The sequence below is a fragment of the Erythrolamprus reginae genome, chromosome 1 (assembly GCF_031021105.1).
Source record: "Erythrolamprus reginae isolate rEryReg1 chromosome 1, rEryReg1.hap1, whole genome shotgun sequence".
Taxonomy (NCBI): Eukaryota; Metazoa; Chordata; class Lepidosauria; order Squamata; family Dipsadidae; genus Erythrolamprus; species Erythrolamprus reginae.
In genome coordinates, this window is record NC_091950.1 from 38166642 (window position 1) to 38187287 (window position 20646).

The 20646-nt window shown below is 42.8% G+C and overlaps 1 protein-coding gene across 1 annotated transcript in view; it reads left to right on the forward strand.

Moving 5' to 3' along the window:
* Positions 1-20646, forward strand: part of ARMH4 (armadillo like helical domain containing 4) — a 93614-nt gene that overhangs the window by 35975 nt on the left and 36993 nt on the right. Inside the window, exon 6 of the mRNA XM_070749758.1 lies at positions 4813-5082. Within this exon, the coding sequence (XP_070605859.1) occupies positions 4813-5082 (270 nt within the window). The remainder of the gene's footprint in view (positions 1-4812; positions 5083-20646) is intronic.

A 20646-nucleotide genomic window follows, 5' to 3' on the forward strand; every position in this document is an offset into this window, starting at 1 on the left:
GACCGTGCTACAAACTGATTAAACACTACCTTGAACCCCAAGATGAGCAGCATATAAATTTAATAAATAAGTAACTAATTAAAATGTTTTCTTTGAGTAAACTGTAAATGTGGATTAAGAATTAGACTGGATTTCATACTACATCGTTTCTTTACCAGGGTTTAATAAATGACTATAAAATTCAGCATCTCCGAGCATGTGGAAATATCTCTCAGGATATTTCTATGCTGGTGGAGGAGCTTCATTTCTGTACTCTGATGTTAAATTCTCAACACTTATTGTAAAGTCTTTTCATAATCAAAGGACTCTGAACTTTGTAGAGGGGGATAGCTGGCCTGGAGAAAACAGGAAACTTGTTTATCCCAGAAGATGATAAGCCTAATCAAAGTTTTAGAATATGAAAAGGGGAGGGTGGTTGTAGCCTAATGAAAACTTTAAAAATGTTTCAGCCAGACTAAAATAAAAGTAAACCTATGTAGAAATTTTTTTTAAAAAGTGGACTGACGGGAAGAGCAGGGAACAGCCTTGTCAGATAACTTTCAGATAAACGGGTCTCAGAAATGTTTAGTTTTAAAAAAGCAGATTGCATGAATTCTCTTAGTCTACCTAATGTCTTGGCTTGAATATCTGCCTGCCTGCCTGCCTCCCTCAATCTGTTTTTTTGAGACCACCCACCTCACATAAGTTAATCTGAACAATGTATAGGGATTAAACTCCTCCTCCCCTAAACATATAACCCCCAATAGCCAGTGAAGGACTGCCAAAATTTTTGCTACCACACTGTGGGCATGGCTTATGCAGGATGCCCTGCATTTTCTTTTAACATCTTTTAATGCAAATTGGATGCTCTGGGGTGGAACTCCATATTTGCCACCCCCCGCCCATTTTTACAAAGTAGGTACCCAACTAAGCTCTTAAAGGACAGATATTTTAGCAATAGCAATAGTACTTAGACTTAAGTACTGCTTCACAGTGCTTTACATCCCTCTCTAAGCAGTTTTCAGAATCAGCATATCGCCCCCAACAATCTGAGTCCTCATTTTACCCACCTCGGAAGGCTGGAAGGCTGAGTCAACCTTGAGCCTGCTGAGATTTGAACTGGTGAACTACAGCCAGCATTCAACAGAAGCAGCTTGCAGTACTGCACTCTAGCCACTGCGCCACCAAGGCTCTCTTTATAAATCATGGAGGGAGAAGGGGACATGAAGCGGCATAGATGGCTTCCCTTCTTGGGGATAACATCAGGTTAGCTTCCTGCTTTTAATTAGCAATCATTCTTTAATTTGAGTTAAATGCTTTTTTTCCTTTCCTGTAATCATTACCAACCCATTTGAGTTTTTTAAATGAATGTACTAAAGATTTTCTGGACAAGATTTATTCCAAAGAGAGAATTTTTCTAGGAGTTTGATTAACAGAGTAATGCTAAAAACAGAAACAGAAGCTTCAAATAGAAATTAGTGTAAGAAATGCAGGAAACAGAAAGAGAAACTTCATATACAAACCATTCCTTCCCACCTTCTTCCCACCAAAATGCCCTGTAAAAATATCTGGGACCTGACATCCTGATTCATTTTCTGGCATTTTCTCTTATAGTGTCTTCCCTCTTCAATGGGATTTTTCTTCATCTGAAGTTTCTTGAAGATTGCAGGGCCTCCTTATGACCAACTGAGGGCAATGTTTTCTTTTGTTTCTAACACCAAGGAATGTAATGTACAGTAATTTGTAATGCAGTGTTAAAGCAAATTATTTTAGAGATAGGCAAGAACCCAATGCATTTCTTTCTGAGATGCATGAAATCACTGCATTCATCCTTTGGCACAATGTCTAGAAGTATGAGAATTGATCAGTCAAATATCTACTATTTGACCTAGGATATTTAATTATTTTTGGTTGAAGTAAAGAGGACAGGAGTGTACTAAAATTCATTGGATAGCATACCTATTTTTTTAAAAAAATTAGACTCTTGTGCAGCTTCATTGTATGCATGAAAAAAGCTTTTATTGAAACAATAAATTATGCATGATAATGAATGAATGAATGAATAAATAAATAAATAAATAAATGATAACAGATTTGAAAAGGAACTTGGAGGTCTTCTAGGCCAACCCCTGCTTAGGCAGGAAACCCTGCACTACTTCAGACAAATGGTTATCCAATATCTTCTTTTTTTAATTAAGGGTTTTAAAACTGTTTTTGCTTTTAACATTGGGTTTGTATATTGTATTACTGTTGTGAGCCGCTCCAAGTCCTTGGAGAGGGGTGGTATACAAATCTAATAAATAAATAAACAAACAAACAAACGAATGAACGAACAAACAAACAAACAAACAAACAAACAAACAATAATAATAATAATAATTATTAGAGCCTCGGTGGTGCAGTAGTTAGAGTGCAGTACTGCCAGCAGTTTGGCAGATCGAATCTCAGTAGGCTCAAGGTTGACTCAGCCTTCCATCTTCCCAAGATCAGTAAAATGAGGACCCAGATTGTTGGGAGCAATATGCTGACTCTGTAAGCTGCTTAGAGAGGGCTGTAAAGCACTGTGAAGCGGTATAAAAGTCTACACGCTAATGCTATTGAAATCTTCCAGAGTTGGAGCATTCACAACTTCTGGAGGTAAGATGTGATGATGAATAAATTCTAATATTGGGCAAATACAAACAGAGTTGCACCTGTGATAAGAACATTGGTCTCTTAAAGACAATGTTATGCTTAATTGACATCCAAATCTGGTGCCTTCCAGATAGGTTAGGCCAACTTTCAGCATTCCCAGCCCACAAGCTCTTTTCATGCTGGCTAGGAGTTGTAGGATATATCTGTAGAATAGACCCAATATGTCTGGAGGTCACCAAAGTTGGGCAGACATTCTTAAATCACTGTTAGTCTTTACGGCCAATAGGCTGCAATGCACCTGTTTTGCAGAATTACATCCAGAAATGCATCCAGAATTACACAGCCAAGTGATCATTTTCAGTGGCACAATATTTGCCTTTCTCTTCCCACTAATAAAGTCCCCTAATAAGTGTGTTAAGCTTCCTAAAAATGTCATTCATTTATAAGGAGCAAAATGAAAAAAAAAATTAAAAGCCACAAAACGCTTTTACTTTTAGTGGTGTGAGTATCAATCATTAGGCAAATAATCCGATCAACTTTAGGATTGTAATGTATCTCTACCAAAAGGCCCTCCTCTTAAATGTAGAAATGTAAAAGACTGACAGCAGAAAAAGACCTCGTGGTCCATCTAGTCTGCCTTTATACTATTTCCTGTATTTTATCTTAGGATAGATATAGTTTATCCCAGGCATGTTTAAATTCAGTTACTGTGGATTTACCAACCACGTCTGCTGGAAGTTTGATCCAAGCATCTTTCAGTGAAATAATATTTTCTCACGTTGCTTTTGATCTTTCCCCCAACTAACCTCAGATTGTGCCCCATTGTTCTTGTGTTTACTTTCCTATTAAAAACACTTCCCTCCTGAACTTTATTTAACCCTTTAACATATTTAAATGTTTCAATCATAATTCCCCTTTCCCTTCTGTCCTCCAGCCTATACAGATTGAGTTCATGAAGTCATTCCTGATAAGTTTTATGCTTAAGTCCTTCCACCATTTTTGTAGCCTGTCTTTGGACCCGTTCAATTTTATCAATATCTTTTTGTAGGTGAGGTCTCCAGAACTGAACACAGTATTCCAAATGTGGTCTCACCAGCGCTCTATACAGCGGGATCACAATCTTCCTCTTCCTGCTTGTTATACCTCTAGCTATGCAGCCAAGCATTCTGCTTTCTTTCTCTACCACCTGACTACACTGTTCACCCATTTTGAGACTGTCAGAAATCACTACCCCTCAATCCTTCTCTTCTGAAGTTTTTGCTAACACAGAACTGCCAATGCAATAATCAGATTGAGCATTCCCTTTCCCCAAGTGCATTATTTTACATTTGGAAACATTAAACTGCAGTTTACATTGCTTTGACCACTTATCTAGTAAAGCTAAATCACTGCCATATTACAGACGCCTCCAGGAATATCAACCCTATTGCACACTGAAGATAGTTTTCATTCAAAAGATGAGTAGAGCTTTTCACCAATATTATGAGACAAGAGGAAAAGAAGAAAAAAACACTTTATATTTGATGAGTAGCTTTATCTTTTGAACTTTCCAAATACTATCATTTGATACTCACTGAGGAACAAACTTTAATTTATCTTCTCTTTTCAAGACAACAGCTTCTATTCCAAGCATCTTCCAACATTTCTTCAATTCATAAAAAAAGGAGTACAAATCAATTCATGCCCTGTTTATCATCAATGAACATCAGAATATGATCTTTTTTTCAATTTTTATTTTTCATTTCTCAAGTTACATATCAATAAACATTTTTAATGGTTCTGTGTCATATGTTTCATATTGTTATCTACATTTATTTCTATAGATCTTTATTTGTCTGTTCGAACCAATTGTACCACTTATTCCACACTCATAAAGTTTTGTTTCTTCTTTGCTTTTCATTTCCAATGTAAGCTTGTATATCTCTGCACATTCCAGCATCTTTTGTATTATCCTTTTGTTGCTTGGTGTGTTTTCAAGTTTCCAACATTTCCAAGATTCTTACTGTGGTTACTATATGTAAGATGATGTATTTGAGTTTATTCCTTTATTTTTGGTTAATTATTCCTAATAAGAATAGTTCAGGATTAAATTCTATTAGTTCTCCTATAATCTCCTGTAGCCATTTCCTTATCCATTCTCAATCCAAAACTATGATATTTTTTTCACTATCATCTTTCTTTCAATTCCTATCTCTTTAGAGGAAGAGGAGGAAGAAGAGGAAGAGGAGGATGAAGAAGAAGAAGAGGAAGAGGAGGATATGGATGAGGATGAAGAAGAGAATGATGATGGCAGAGAACACAGTTTAATAGATGGAAACTTAGATGATGCTGACCTCTCCAGTTTTACTGTTCCTGGGGAAACTTCACAGGAACCCTTGGAAGGTCTTGAAAGCCCTGCAGGAGATCTCTCAGGAATATCCTATCATGTACCAAACGCAATTGAATGGGAGCAGCAGAACCAAGGGCTCGGTAAGCAATGCGTAACAGGTTTCGGCACCAAAGTCTCTATGCTTGAAAAGGAAGTTCTTGTTTGCACTCTGGTTATCAGTGGTTTAGCTGCTTATGAAATGTAGTGGCTAACGAACTAGAATTGAAGCAACATTTCCATTCTTGATGTTTTAGTTCTATTTATTTATTTGAACTTATATCCCAACTTTCATTGAGGAGTTCAGTGACCCCTCATTGTGTTTATCCCCAACCATAACCTGGGCTTTTGCAAGACTTGTTTTCTACATATTGTGCCCATTTCTGTACTGAGAGGCCTTTTGTGTTGAAATCCATGGTTTTGTCATCTCCTTTCTAGGTTAGTCTAACACAGAGGTAGACAAAGATGGCTCTCTTTTATGACTTGTGGAGTTGAAGTCCACATGTCATAGAGGAGCCAATTTTGCCTATCCCTTGTCCAACTCCTTCCTGGGTTGTCCCCCCCTGCCTCAGGCTGGGTAGCTAGGTGAACGGGTGTTGCCAGAAGCATAAATTCTGCCAGCGCCGCTTCCCTCCACACCTTCTGCTTGCACCTCAGGCAGGAGGTGGCTGAATGAGGCTGGAGGGGAGCCAGGTAGGAGAGAGGGGATCTCATCCAAGGCCAGGAAGGAGGAAAGAGGAAAAAAGCAAGGAGTGCAGACACAGCAGCAGCAGGGGAAAAAAGAGCCGAGCCAAGACCAGTAATCCAGGAAGTGACAGATGTTGATCAGCTGGAGCTACACACACATCTACTTGGGGTTGCCTTTGAAAAGCATTGATGACCTAATCTGGAATCTATTTATTCAGTCAATTTTTGGCATTTCCCCCTATACTCATATAATATTGATTCCCAGTAGGTTTCTGAATGCAATGCAAGGTGCTGCTTATCACCTATAAAACTCTACAAGGCATAAGGCCAGGCTTCTTGTAGGACATTTCTCCCATTGCTTCGGCTCCTTTTCAACCAGATCCAACAGGTAGAGCATGCCTCCTCCTGTATTGGACAATGTCATCTTGTTGCATCAGCAGCTGTGCTTTTTCTGCTGCCTTGTGGAACAGCATCAGCCTGGGCATTGATTGGCACCAACCTTGTTACCCTTTCCTAAGATTTTGAAGGCCTAGCTGTGTCCCCCCTGGTGTGTGGGCAAAGAAGTTAAACAATCAGTATCATTGATATTGTATTACAATTAGGAGGTATTGTTTACCTTGGGTAGCATAACTTATTATTTGTAACTGTTGGTCTCACAGCTAGCCCAATGTATTTTTACTACTACTGTATATTGGCTGTTGCTGACATGAGAAAACAAAATAATCAGGTGACCCCTTCAAGTGAAAATCTGAAAGGAAAAAGTAGAAATAAAAGTAATAAATAAATGTGTAACCTACCAGTTTTAGAGAAATGGAATTTCAATGTTTCATTACTGTTAGGGATATTTGAGGGAAGTCAATATGTATGTGCTGCAAAATTCTCCTTAGCCAGTTCATTGTGTTAGTAGAGGTTATAGAATAGAATGGAATAGAATAGAATGGAATAGAATTTTATTAGCCAAGTATGATTGGACACACAAGGAATTTGTCTTGGTGCATATGCTCGCAATGTACATAAAAAAATATATGTTTGTCAAGAATCATAAGGTACAACACTTAATGATAATCTGGGTACAAATAAGTAATCAAATCAAATTAGGAACCAGTCAATATAAATCGTAAGGATACAAGCAACAAGGTTATAGTCATACAGTCATTTGTAGGAAGCAGTGTTCACTCTAATTTTTTTGGGGGGTGGGCGGAAAAGTATAGTGTCTGAGCGGCAGTCCCTTCGGGACTGGGCGGCACAGAAATAATAAATAAATAAATAAATAAACAAATAAACAAACAAACAAAAAACCCACCCTGTTTTGCCTCAGAGAATTTCAAAATAAAATACTGTACTATGTGTCTATAACAGTGAGCTCATAATAGGGCGACTCTATCAATATCAAAATGCCACTTAAATAGTTGAGCTAGTTTCAAACTAGATTTTGATTTTCTTTCGTCCTTACTCCCATTCTTTTTCTTTCTCTTTTCCTTCCTCTCTTTTTTCTATCTGTTTCTCTCTCTTCCTCTCTCTCTCCTTCCCTCACTCTTTCCCTCTCGTCTTCTGGGCAGGTTTGGAAAACTCTGAGTTGATGATGATTTTTAAGTGAGCAATTGCTCACTGCTTAGCTTAGAGGGAACTATGGTGGGAAGAGATGGATGATAGGAACGATGAGAAGATTAATAGTAGTGCAGAGACAGTGTTGAGGGAATTATTTGTTTAGCAGAGTGATGGTGTTCAGGGAAAAACTGTTCTGTGTCTAGTTGTTCTGGTGTGCACTGCTCTGGAGCATCGTTTTGAGGGTAGCAATTGAAACAGTTTGTGTACAGGATGTGAGGTGTCCGTAAATATTTTCACAGCCCTCTTTGCTGTGATATGTGGACTACAATTACCACAATTTCCCAGTGAGCCGGGATGGTGGTGGGAACCCCAGTTGTCAAAGGAGAAACCATGATATTTTATCACAGTCTGGACAGAATAATTCTGCACTCCCTTGAGTCTTTCATTCACTGTTTTTGTTTTCAACTATAAACAGCATTGCTGGCTTCCAAGTTTAAACAATGTTATTGCAATTGGCAAAGTGGAATTGGAGAACTCATCTGCCTGCATTCCTTTTGTTTTGACTACTTTTGTAGGAAGCTTGGAGGAGGAGTGATGAACTTGAATTGAAAAGATAGCAGAAAGGGAAAAGATTAGGCAGAAATATGTCCCCCATATTCCTGAATCTTCTTTAAGCTTGTAATCTTCTGAGGAGCTTGGAGTTGAAGCAGTTTTTTTAGGAAGACAGAAACCATCAGTGGATTGAGTGTTCATTCCAATGTGAGATGAATATTCATTGATTGATCTGGGAACATACTTAGCATGTGCCTCTGGGAGGCACATTCGATCAATTGCAAGGCTAGTCCAGAAGCAGCAGACAGCACCACCCACCTGACCTTGACAGATCTTGGGAAAGCAGGGAGGGAACCAAACAAAGTTAAAAACTATTCGTATTTATATAAGAGGCTCCCTGAATGAACAGGACTTTAGGATAGATCAAGACGTTAAAAACAAACAAAACCAGAAAAAGGCAATTTCAAATTATGTATTTTTTTGTTGCTAAGAAAATTAGGTAGTCCTCGACTTGTGACCACAATCGAACCCCAAATTTATGTTGTTGATTTTTTAAAGTGAATATTGCCCATTTTATGAATGGGAATCTAGTTTTCCCTTTGACTTTGCTTGTCAGACGGTTGCACAAAGATCACATGACCCTGGTACATTGTAACCAGTTTTGGGCTGCAGCCGGTACGGTCAGGTGTGCAGTTCCAGTTGGAAAAATGGAGCTGCGGGTGCAGCTCCAACTGACCGTCGGGTGGGCACGGACATCGTCCTAAACAAGGGGACACAAACAAGAACAAGGGGACACAATCTGAAGTTAGTTGGGGGAAAGATCAAAAGCAACGTGAGAAAATATTATTTCACTGAAAGAGCAGTAGATCCTTGGAACAAACTTCCAGCAGACGTGGTTGGTAAATCCACAGTAACTGAATTTAAACATGCCTGGGATAAACATATATCCATTGTAAGATAAAATACAGGAAATAGTATAAGGGCAGACTACATGGACCATGAGGTCTTTTTCTGCCCTCAGTCTTCTATGTTTCTATGTTTCTAAGATTCGGCTTCTGCACATGCACAGGAAGTGAAATCTTGCACGAGGAAGCTCACACATGTAAGATTTTGCGGGGGTTTGGTGGTTTTTTTGCTTCCGCGCATGCGCAGTAGCAAAGAAATTACCAAAAAAACAGCTAAATCTTGTGACACAAGCCCTACATGGCATTGGACCAGAATACTTACGGGACCCCCTTCTGCTGCACGAATCTCAGCGGCCAATTAGGTCCCACAGAGTTGGTCTTCCCCAGGTCCCATCGATGAAACAATGTCATCTGGCGGGACCTAGGGGAAGAGCCTTCTCTGTGACGGCCCCGGCCCTCTGGAATCAACTCCCCCAGAGATTTGAATTGCCCCCACCCTCCCTGTCTTCTGCAAGATGTTAAAGACTCACTTATGCCCCCTCCTCTTCTGACTATAGCACTTGAGAATGGCATGACTGTGTAGCATTGATTGTTTTTAATATTAAGGGGTTTTAATTCTACTGTTATTAATTGGATTTGTATAATTGTTTCTTGTGTTGTTTCTTCTTGCACAAGTATTTGTTGTTTTTGTGAGCCGCCCCGAGTCTTCGGAGAGGGGCGGCATCAAATCTAATAAATTATTATTATTATTATTATTATCCTCATGCGAGATTCATCTTCTGCGCATGCACAAGAAGCAGAATTTTACACAGATGCGCAAGCACGCGTGCCGGACTCACCCGCACCTGCCTTTGGGAGTGTATCAGTAGCATCGGCGATAGGCAGCCCTTCGCTGATTGTAAAAGTCATAAATATGAGTCAGTTGCCAAGCATCTGAATTTTGATCACATGACCATGGGGAGGCTGTAAGAATTGTACGTGTGAAAAATGATCAAAAGTCCCTTTTTGTTTGGTGCCGTTGTAACTTTGAATGGTCATTAAATGAACTGTTATAAATTGAGGACTACCTGTATATGGAATCTGCATTCTTAGGTCAGTGTTTCTTATTTCAGCAACTTTAAGATATGTGAATTTCAAGTCCCAGAATTCCTCAGCCAACTTCCTAGGGAGTTCTGGAAATTGAAGCCCACACATCTTAAGGTTGTTGAAACATTAGGTTTATATCTGGTCTAGGTGTTGCTTCGAAAGCCGGAGATCCTTGTTTAAATAGCCAGTAATGAAGGATACTGGGAATTGTAATTCGGTAATATCTGGAGGGCAAATAGGATCTTCACTCTTATAACACCAGAATTCTGCATGCTTCATTATAACATGAAACTCCAGTGAGATTCTCAGAGGTTACATCTTTCAGCTGCATCCTTATGAATCTTTGCATAAACCCCCCCAAAAATGTTTTAAAATGCAGAAATCAAGCTTGCTGCTGCACAAATCCCAGCAACAGATTAGGTCCCACAGAGTTGGCCTTCTCCAGGTCCCGTCAACAAAAGAATGCCGTCTGGCGGGACCCAGGAGAAGAGCCTTCTCTGTGGCAACCCCAATTTGTTTGTTTGTTTGATTGCTTGATTGCTTGATTGATTTTTTTTATGTCGCCCTTCTCCTTAGACGTATTTTCATACACTGAATAAATTTCCTGATCTGCATAACACTGGGAACAATGTGGGGCACTTAAAATTACAGGATCCTGCTGTCTCCGGATGCAATTCAAGGTGTTTAAAGCCCTACGTAGCTTAGGACCAGACTATCCCCTGGGACTCAGGGGAAGAGCCTTCTCTGTGGCAGCCCCGGCCCTCTGGAATCAGCTCCCCCCAGAGATTAGGACTGTCCCCACCAGTGTTCCCTCTAATTTTTTTTTTGGGGGGGGCGGAAAAGTATAGTGTCTAAGCGGCAGTCCCTTCGGGTCTGGGCGGCACAGAAATATTAAATAAACAAACAAACAAACAAACAAACAAACAAAAAACCCACCCTGTTTTGCCTCCGAGAATTTCAAAATAAAATACTGTACTGTGTGTCTATAACAGTGAGCTCATAATAGGGCAACTCTATCAATATCAAAATGCCACTTAAATAGTTGAGCTAGTTTCAAACTAGATTTTGATTTTCTTTCTCTCTTCCTTACTCCCATTCTTTTTCTTTCTCTTTTCCTTCCTCTCTTTTTTCTATCTGTTTCTCTCTCTTCCTCTCTCTCTCCTTCCCTCTCACTCTTTCCCTCTCGTCTTCTGGGCAGGTTTGGAAAACTCTGAGTTGATGATGATTTTTAAGTGAGCGATTGCTCACTGCTCAGCTTAGAGGGAACTATGGTCCCCACCCTTGCCTTTCGCAAACTTTTGAAAACTCATCTATGTCGCCAGGCATGGAGGAATTGATATATCTTTAGCTGTCTTGACTATGTGTGGTGTGTTTGGGTTGTATGATTGTTTTTAATAGGGGTTTTAAATGTGTTTTAACATTGGATTTGTATATGATGTTTTACTTGTTGTGAACCGCTCCGAGTCCTTGGAGAGGGGTGGCATACAAATCTAATATATAATGATGATGATGATGATAAAGCTTACTACCCCTTTTTCCTCCCTGATCTTCATCTTAATGGGATTGCATTTGTTGAACATCTTCAGGATTTTCTGATGTTTTTCTTGGACGAGAAAGAAGCCGGATTGCACCCAATTCAGGAGGAATGAAAGGACAGATACAAGATACGAACCCCTCGTCTTACGAACAACTCGAGATACGAACCCGGGGTTCAGAAAAAATTTGCCTCTTCTTACGAAGTTTTTTCATGTTACGAACGCCAAACCCGAACTTCCGGGTTTGGCGTTCAGCTTCAGGAGACGGCTGGGAAGCCACCCGGCTGTTTTAAAAGGTCACAGCCGGGCTGGAGGGCTTCCCAGCAACCTCCCGAACCCTGAACTTTAGCCAAACTTCCGGGTTCGAGGTTCGGGAGGTTTCTGGGAAGCCCCCCAGCCCGGCTGTGACCTTTTAAAACAGCCGCGCGGCTCCCCAGCAGTCTCCGAACGCAGAACGCAGTTTGCTCTCCGGAACCGGGAAGTTTGGCAAAATTTTGGGGTTCGGGAGGCTGCTGGGAAGCCCCGCAGCCCGGCTGTCACAACAACCGGGAGGCTTCCGCCTTTGGGTTTTCGGCTCGGGGGAGCAGGAGGACCTTCCTAACTCCCTCCTCCCCAGCCGAAAACACAAAGGCGGTCTGATGCCGCCCGCTTGAGCCAGGAGACATTCAGGGCGTGGAGGGTTTCTTAGCTTTCCTCTTCCCCATTCTCCGTGAAAGCTGGAGGACAAATAGAGAAGAAACGGTGAAGAGAAGAACCTCCTTGAAAGGATGAGGACACATGGAGATCAAACTGGGAAGAGGAGAGGTGAAAAACCCTCCGTGAAAGGTTGAGGACACATGGAGATCAAACTGGGAAGAGGAGAGGTGAAAAACCCTCCGTGAAAGGTTGAGGACACATGGAGATCAAACTGGGAAGAGGAGAGGTGAAAAATCCTCCGTGAAAGGTTGAGGACACATGGAGATCAAACTGGGAAGAGGAGAGGTGAAAAACCCTCCGTGAAAGGTTGGGGACTCATGGAGATCAAACTGGGAAGAGGAGAGGTGAAAAACCCTCCGTGAAAGGATGAGGACACATGGAGATCAAACTGGGAAGAGGAGAGGTGAAAAACTCTCCCTGAAAGGTTGAGGACACATGGAGATCAAACTGGGAAGAGGAGAGATGAAAAACCCTCCGTGAAAGGTTGAGGACACATGGAGATCAAACTGGGAAGAGGAGAGGTGAAAAACCCTCCGTGAAAGGTTGAGGACACATGGAGATCAAACTGGGAAGAGGAGAGGTGAAAAACCCTCCGTGAAAGGTTGGGGACTCATGGAGATCAAACTGGGAAGAGGAGAGGTGAAAAACCCTCCGTGAAAGGTTGGGGACACATGGAGAGCAAACTGGGAAGAGGAGAGGTGAAAAACCCTCCGTGAAAGGTTGGGGACACATGGAGATCAAACTGGGAAGAGGAGAGGTGAAAAACCCTCCGTGAAAGGTTGGGGACACATGGAGAGCAAACTGGGAAGAGGAGAGGTGAAAACCCCTCCGTGAAAGGTTGGGGACACATGGAGATCAAACTGGGAAGAGGAGAGGTGAAAAACCCTCCGTGAAAGGTTGGGGACACATGGAGATCAAACTGGGAAGAGGAGAGGTGAAAAACCCTCCGTGAAAGGTTGGGGACACATGGAGATCAAACTGGGAAGAGGAGAGGTGGAAAACCCTCCGTGAAAGGTTGGGGACACATGGAGATCAAACTGGGAAGAGGAGAGGTGGAAAACCCTCCGTGAAAGGTTGGGGACACATGGAGATCAAACTGGGAAGAGGAGAGGTGGAAAACCCTCCGTGAAAGGTTGGGGACACATGGAGATCAAACTGGGAAGAGGAGAGGTGGAAAACCCTCCGTGAAAGGTTGGGGACACATGGAGATCAAACTGGGAAGAGGAGAGGTGAAAACCCCTCCGTGAAAGGTTGAGGACACATGGAGATCAAACTGGGAAGAGGAGAGGTGAAAAACCCTCCGTGAAAGGTTGAGGACACATGGAGAGCAAACTGGGAAGAGGAGAGGTGAAAAACCCTCCGTGAAAGGTTGAGGACACATGGAGATCAAACTGGGAAGAGGAGAGGTGAAAAACCCTCCGTGAAAGGTTGAGGACACATGGAGATCAAACTGGGAAGAGGAGAGGTGAAAAACCCTCCGTGAAAGGTTGAGGACACATGGAGATCAAACTGGGAAGAGGAGAGGTGAAAAACCCTCCGTGAAAGGTTGAGGACACATGGAGATCAAACTGGGAAGAGGAGAGGTGAAAACCCCTCCGTGAAAGGTTGAGGACACATGGAGATCAAACTGGGAAGAGGAGAGGTGAAAAACCCTCCGTGAAAGGTTGAGGACACATGGAGATCAAACTGGGAAGAGGAGAGGTGAAAAACCCTCCGTGAAAGGTTGAGGACACATGGAGATCAAACTGGGAAGAGGAGAGGTGAAAAACCCTCCGTGAAAGGTTGAGGACACATGGAGATCAAACTGGGAACAGGAGAGGTGAAAAACCCTCCGTGAAAGGTTGAGGACACATGGAGATCAAACTGGGAACAGGAGAGGTGAAAAACCCTCCGTGAAAGGTTGAGGACACATGGAGATCAAACTGGGAACAGGAGAGGTGAAAAACCCTCCGTGAAAGGTTGAGGACACATGGAGATCAAACTGGGAGATCAACCTTTCACGGAGGGTTTTTCACCTCTCCTCTTCCCAGTTTGCTCTCCATGTGTCCTCAACCTTTCACGGAGGGTTTTTCACCTCTCCTCTTCCCAGTTTGATCTCCATGTGTCCTCAACCTTTCACGGAGGGTTTTTCACCTCTCCTGTTCCCAGTTTGATCTCCATGTGTCCTCAACCTTTCACGGAGGGTTTTTCACCTCTCCTCTTCCCAGTTTGATCTCCATGTGTCCTCAACCTTTCACGGAGGGGTTTTCACCTCTCCTCTTCCCAGTTTGATCTCCATGTGTCAATTTTGCCAAACTTCCTGGTTCCGGAGGCTGCTGGGAAAGCCCCCCCCCCCCGCTATTTTAAAAGGTGACAGCCAGGCGGCAGCGGTTTTTTGCGGGGGTTTTTTCTTGTTGCACGGATTAATTGACTTTACATTGTTTCCTATGGGAAACAATGTTTCATCTTACAAACCTTTCGTCTTACGAACCTCCCCCTGGAACCAATTAGGTTCGTATCTTGAGGTACCACTGTATAGGAATTGGGGTGTTGGGGGGGGGCACACTAACAGGAGAATGACATTTCACTGGGAAGAGAGGACACTAAAGACTACCCCACCGTTCAATTAATCAATAGGCAATTTGCTTCTTTCAAACAAAAAGCCAGAAAGAATAGACTGGAGTGTCTGATTTCATTGGATATCCATGGATTCTCAGATTTAATTAAAAAGGAAAACAAAGGAAAGTTCTTACAGCCTTTGAGAAGAGTTGGAACCTGAGCAGAGGGAGTGAGCTGAGTGGAAAATTGATTAGATGCTACTTTTATGCCCACAACCAGGGGGTGTCAAACTTGATTTCATTGAGGGATGCTTCAGGGTTGTGTTGTTGGGGTGGGCATGGCCAGGGTGGGCGTGGTCAGCTTGACATCACTCGTGTCGGGGGGTTTGTGGTGGCCTGAGTGCTCTGCCAGCGAAAACAGGCTCTCGGGCTCCATTTTTGTCTGCACGAATCCCAGCGTCCGGTGAGGTCCCACAGAGTTGGTCTTCTCAGGGTCCCGTCTACCAGACAATGTTGGCTGGCGGGTCCTAGGGGAAGAGTCTTCTCTGTGGGGGCCCCAGCTCTCTGGAACCAGCTCCCCCCAGAGATTAGAACTGCCTCCACCCTCCCTGTCTCTCGTAAACTACTCAAGACTCACTTATGCCGCCAGGCATGGGGGAGTTAAGATATTCCTTCCCCCTAGGCCATTACAAGTTATGCATGGTATGTTTGTGTGTATGTCTGGTTTATAATAAGGGTTTTTAGTCGTTTTATTAATTGGATTGTTACATGTTGTTTTTTATCATTGTTGTTAGCCGCCCCGAGTCTACGGAGAGAGGAGGCATACAAATCCAATAAAGAAAGAAAGAAAGAAAGAAAGAAAGAAAAAGAAAAAATAACCTTATTAATGTCATAGAAGTATTTTTAGTAAACAAGGGGTTACTCAAGGGGCAGCCATCACTGCTAAGACTCCAGGGGACAACAGAAAATCGTGGGGACGGTGTGTGTATGATATAAATGCCTTTCGGGAAGATGCATCATGACAATCCAATACATCTGCCATCCAGATGTCTTGCTCTCATCTCTTCAGTTTTTGCAATTGTTTTGGAGGAGCTTGGGGAGGGAAAAGGCTACATGAGGACAAAGCAATCAAACCTCCTGCAGAAATGTTACTTTTTAGTAAACAAATCACCAAGATAGAGACAGTAGAGCATTTATTTTGACTTTATATATTTGATATATGGGGTAAGCAATCTGTGGCTGTTTTCGGTTTCCAGTTTCCAATGCAAGCATAACTGACCCAAAGAATTGTTTTCTTCTGATCACATTAAAGCGGCATTAATCTGGAAATAGAATTAGTAGGTGAAGATAAGGGTTTTGGGTTTTTTGGAAGTTTCCTGCAAAACAAAAAATATATAAACCCACCAGAATCTTTCAGATATGCAATTGGTGGGGATGTGATGATGCGGAGGCTTAATGAGATTGGAACTGCTGGCTGGCAATGATGTGCACTCCAGCAGTTCAAGCCCGGCTCCATGAGACAGAGCGAGCTCCCGTCAATCGATCCATAGCTTCTGCTCACCCAGCAGTCCAAAAGCAGGCAACATTGCAAATAGAAACATAGAAGACTGACGGCAGAAAAAGACCTCATGATCCATCTAGTCTGCCCTTATACTATTTTTTATATTTTATCTTAGGATGGATATATGTTTATCCCAGGCATGTTTAAATTCAGTTACTGTGGATTTACCAACCACGTCTGCTGGAAGTTTGTTCCAAGGATCTACTACTCTTTCAGTAAATAATATTTTCTCATGTTGCTTTTGATCTTTCCCCCAACTAACTTTAGATTGTGTCACCTTGTTCTTGTGTTCACTTTCCTATGAAAAACACTTCCCTCCTGGACCTTATTTAACCCTTTGACATATTTAAATGTTTCCATCATGTCCCCCCTTTTCCCTCTGTCCTCCAGACTATACAGATTGAGTTCATGAAGTCTTTCGTGATACGTTTTATGCTTAAGACCTTCCACCATTCTTGTAGCCCGTCTTTGGACCCGTTCAATTTTGTTAATATCTTTTTGTAGGTGAGGTCTCCAGAACTGAACACAGTATTCCAAATGTGGTCTCACCAGCGCTCTATATAGCGGGATCACAATCTCCCTCTTCCTGCTTGTTATACCTCTAGCTCTGCAGTCAAGCATCCTACTTGTTTTTCCTACCGCCCGACCACACTGCTCACCCATTTTGAGACTGTCAGAAATCACTACCCCTAAATCCTTCTCTTCTGAAATTTTTGCTAACACAGAACTGCCTATACAATACTCAGATTGAGGATTCCTTTTCCCCAAGTGCATTATTTTACATTTGGAAACATTAAACTGCAGTTTCCATTGCTTTGACCATTTATCTAGTAAAGCTAAATCATTTACCATATTACAGACACCTCCAGGAATATCAACCCTATTGCAAATAGTTAAATGGTTATCACTTTCGTGGGGAAAATAAACCTGACTGAGTTCATGTGTGCGGAGAGCAGAAGCCAGTGCTGGATTTGGCCAGTCATGAGACGTTGCCATAGGAGACGACAGGAGATTGGTCAAGGAGCTGGGAAGATCTAAAAACACAAGCACTACTAGCTAATTGGTGTAAAGCTAGTTTTCCCCTCCCCACCCCATGGTGCACCGAAAATAGGTGCCTAAGCGCCAAGTGGAATGAACTAGCAATGTAAGTTCTCTTGTGTCTAGCATGTTAGATTTCCTTGACACTGTATGCTACACTCTAAATTTTTACAGATTACAGCAATGTTCCCGCTAATTTTTTTTTTGTGTGGGCGGAAAAGTATAGTGTCTGAGTGACAGTCCCTTTGGGACTGTGCGGCATAGAAGAATAAATAAATAAATAAATAAATAAATAAGAAAAAAATTCCCTTCTTTTTTTATTAAAAGAAATTAATAATAACACACACACACACACGGCTGGGTTTTTTTCCCTCTGTTATTATTTGGGTGCTTTTTACCATATGCTTTAAATCAAGAGTCATTTCTCTCTCTTTTTCTCTCCCCCTCTTGCTCTCTCTCTCTCTTTTTCTCACTTTCTATCTCCCTCTCTTTCTATCTCTCTCCCCCTCTTGCTCTCTCTCTCTCGTTTTCTTTCTCTCTTTCTATTGCTTTCTTTCTCTCTCACTCTTTTTTCTATCTCTCTTGTTTTCTTTCTCTTCTTTCTCTTGCTATCTCTCTCCCCCCCTTTCTCTCTCTCTCACTTTCTCACTTACTTTCTTTCTCCCTCTCTCTATGTCAGCGAGGGGGCTGCGAGAGCGCTTTCTCCAAGGGCTTCGGGAATGCCTGCCCTGCCTCTACTGCAGCCCCCTTGCTGAAAGTCCGGGACGAAAGTGCTCCCAGCAAAGGGGCTGTGAGAGGGGCGAGGCGGGCATTCCCGAAGCGCATTGAGAAAGCCCTCTCTCACAGCCCCCTGGCTGGGAGAGCTTTCGTCCTTAGGATCAATTCAGGATTGGAGAAGTCGCGCCCCAAGGCAGGAGGCGGCGGAGGAGAGGGGGCGGATCGGGCGGGCGGGGGGCAGGGCCGAGAGGCCAGGGGTGCGAGGGAGCCGGAGGCACCGTGGGGAGGCAGGGGCGGCCGCGGCTCCCTTTCCTCCTAGTGCCGGCACCTCCCCGCCCCCGCCCCCCCGCGCGGGCTGGCAGGGGGATGGGGAGCGCGCGCCCGTGGAAAAGGGTGCGTGGGGGGTATTTGCGGTGTGCGCGTACGCACGCGCGCAGCTTTTGGGGAACGCTGGATTACAGATTATTGTTAGAGTTGGAATGGACCTTGTAAGTCATGTAGTCCAATCTCCCACTCTAGCAGGAGTCCCTATACCATTTGGGACAAATGGCAGTTCAATTTCCCTTTGAAAGACTCAAGTTTGGAGCTCTCACAACCTCCACAGGCCAACTGGTTGATCACTCTCACAGTCAGAAAGTTCCTCCTTATTTCCAGGTTGAATCTCTCCTTGGTCAGCTTCCATCCATTATTCCTAGTCTGCACTTCTGGTGCCTTTGAAAACACCCTGATCTCCTCTCTGTGGCAGCCCCTCAGATGTTGGAATACTGCTATCTTGTCTCTCCTGGTCCTTGTCTTTGCTAGACTGGCCATACCTAGTTCCTGCAACAACTCTTTGTATGTTAGTTTCCAGTCTAACAACAACAACAACAACAACAATAATAACGACAACAATAACAACAACAACAACAGAGTTGGAAGGGACCTTGGAGGTCTTCTAGTCCAGTGGTCCCCAACGTTTTTTCCACCAGGGACCAGTTTCAGCAAGACAATTTTTCTATGGCCCAGTGGGGGCGGAAAGGGGCGTGGCTGGGGGCGGGATTAAGCATGGGGGTGCTGGTCCTCCCCGCCCCTCTTTCCCGCCATCGTCCTGTGGCCGGCAGAACCTGCCTCCCAAGCCCTCTTGCCCAGCGGGAGCTAAGCGCTGGAGAGAGGGGGTCAGGCTGGCCCTCCTGCCTCCCCCCAGCCAAAAACGCAAAAGCGCCCCGCGGCAGAAGCCAAAAGAGGCTTGAGCCTCTCGGTCCTTCCCGCCCCTCTGTCCCATCCATCGTCCTGTGGCCGGCAGAACCTGCCTCCCGAGGCCTCTTGCCCGGCGGGAGGCGAAGCGCTGGAGGGAGGGGGTGGCGGCATGAGGGCCGGCAGCTGCTGACTCCACGGACCGGTGCAACATGCCCCGCGGCCCGGTACTGGTCCGCGGCCCGGTGGTTGGGGACCCCTGTTCTAGTCCAATCCCCTGCTTAGGCAGGAAACCTTACACTACTTCAGACAGATGGTTATCCAACATCTGCTTAAAAACTTCCAGTGTTGGAGCATCCACATAGAAATCTAATAAATTGAATTGAATTCTGGAGGCAAACTGTTCATCCTGGTTGCTCTCTTCTGCACTTTCTCTAGAGTCTCAATGTCTTTTTTGTAGTGTGCTGACCAGAATTGGATGCAGTATTCGAGGTGTGGCTTAACTAAGGCTTTATAGAGTGGTATTAGTACCTCCCTAGTCCTACATTATATCCCTCTGTTAATGCAATTTAGGATTGTATTAACTTTTTTGGCTGCCACTTCACACTGCAGTCTCATATTTAGTTGGTTGTCCACCAAGACTCCAAGATCCCTCTCACAGTCACTGCTGTTGAGTGTGGTTTCACCCAGCTTATATTTATATCTTTGGTTTTTCTTACCTAATAAATAAATAAGCCTCCCTGAGTCTCAGGAGTAGGGCAGCATAGAAATAGAATGAATGAACGAACGAACGAACAAACAAACAAACAAACAAACAAACAAACAAACAAACAAACAAACAAACAGTAAGAAGTACAATTAAAAATCATGCTCCATTAAAAAAAGGAGGTAAAAATGCCTTTTCTCAACTTCTTGAGATTTTGCTATGCAGTTTTAATGCAGTTTTGCCATAACCTTCTTTTGGGCTGCTCCCCCCCCTTCTTAACATAATCAATAGTCCTAGAATCCTTAACTTACATTTTCCAACCTTGATAACTTTAAGATGTGTAGATTTCAACTTCCAGAATTACTCAACCATCTTCTTTGTTCAATGGGGCAAATTAGCAAAACATAGAAACAATGCCTTGTCTGTTGATACTAGCAAATGAAATACTATATTATGGATTTTGGATTTTTTAAAAGAAACAGGTGGAACTAATTAGTTTAGTACACAGCCATTATATAACGATGATGAATGCACTCTCTCACAAGATCTTTAGTAAGTTTCTCTTATTTAAATTCTAAATTTTGCTACTATATTATTGTAACATAAATGTAATTAATAGTGCCTTTGTACTATCAGAAATATAATTACCGGTACTTCTGGCTTCCTGTTTAGCAATTACTGCAACAAATCCAGTCTAAAGTACTCAGGTCTGGAACAAATTTTGATATATTTTTTTTAGCATTATAAGATTGTGTGGGTGAATTGAAATAGGTTCAAAGGACAAGATGAAACTGGTCACCCAAATGAAAAATTAGTTCTGTTAAAAAGCTTGATAGTATTGGATATTTTAACAAGAAATAGAAAAGTGTAAGGAGTGGGGGACAGATGTAGGAATCATAGACACAGAAATATGATGTCTTGAGCAAA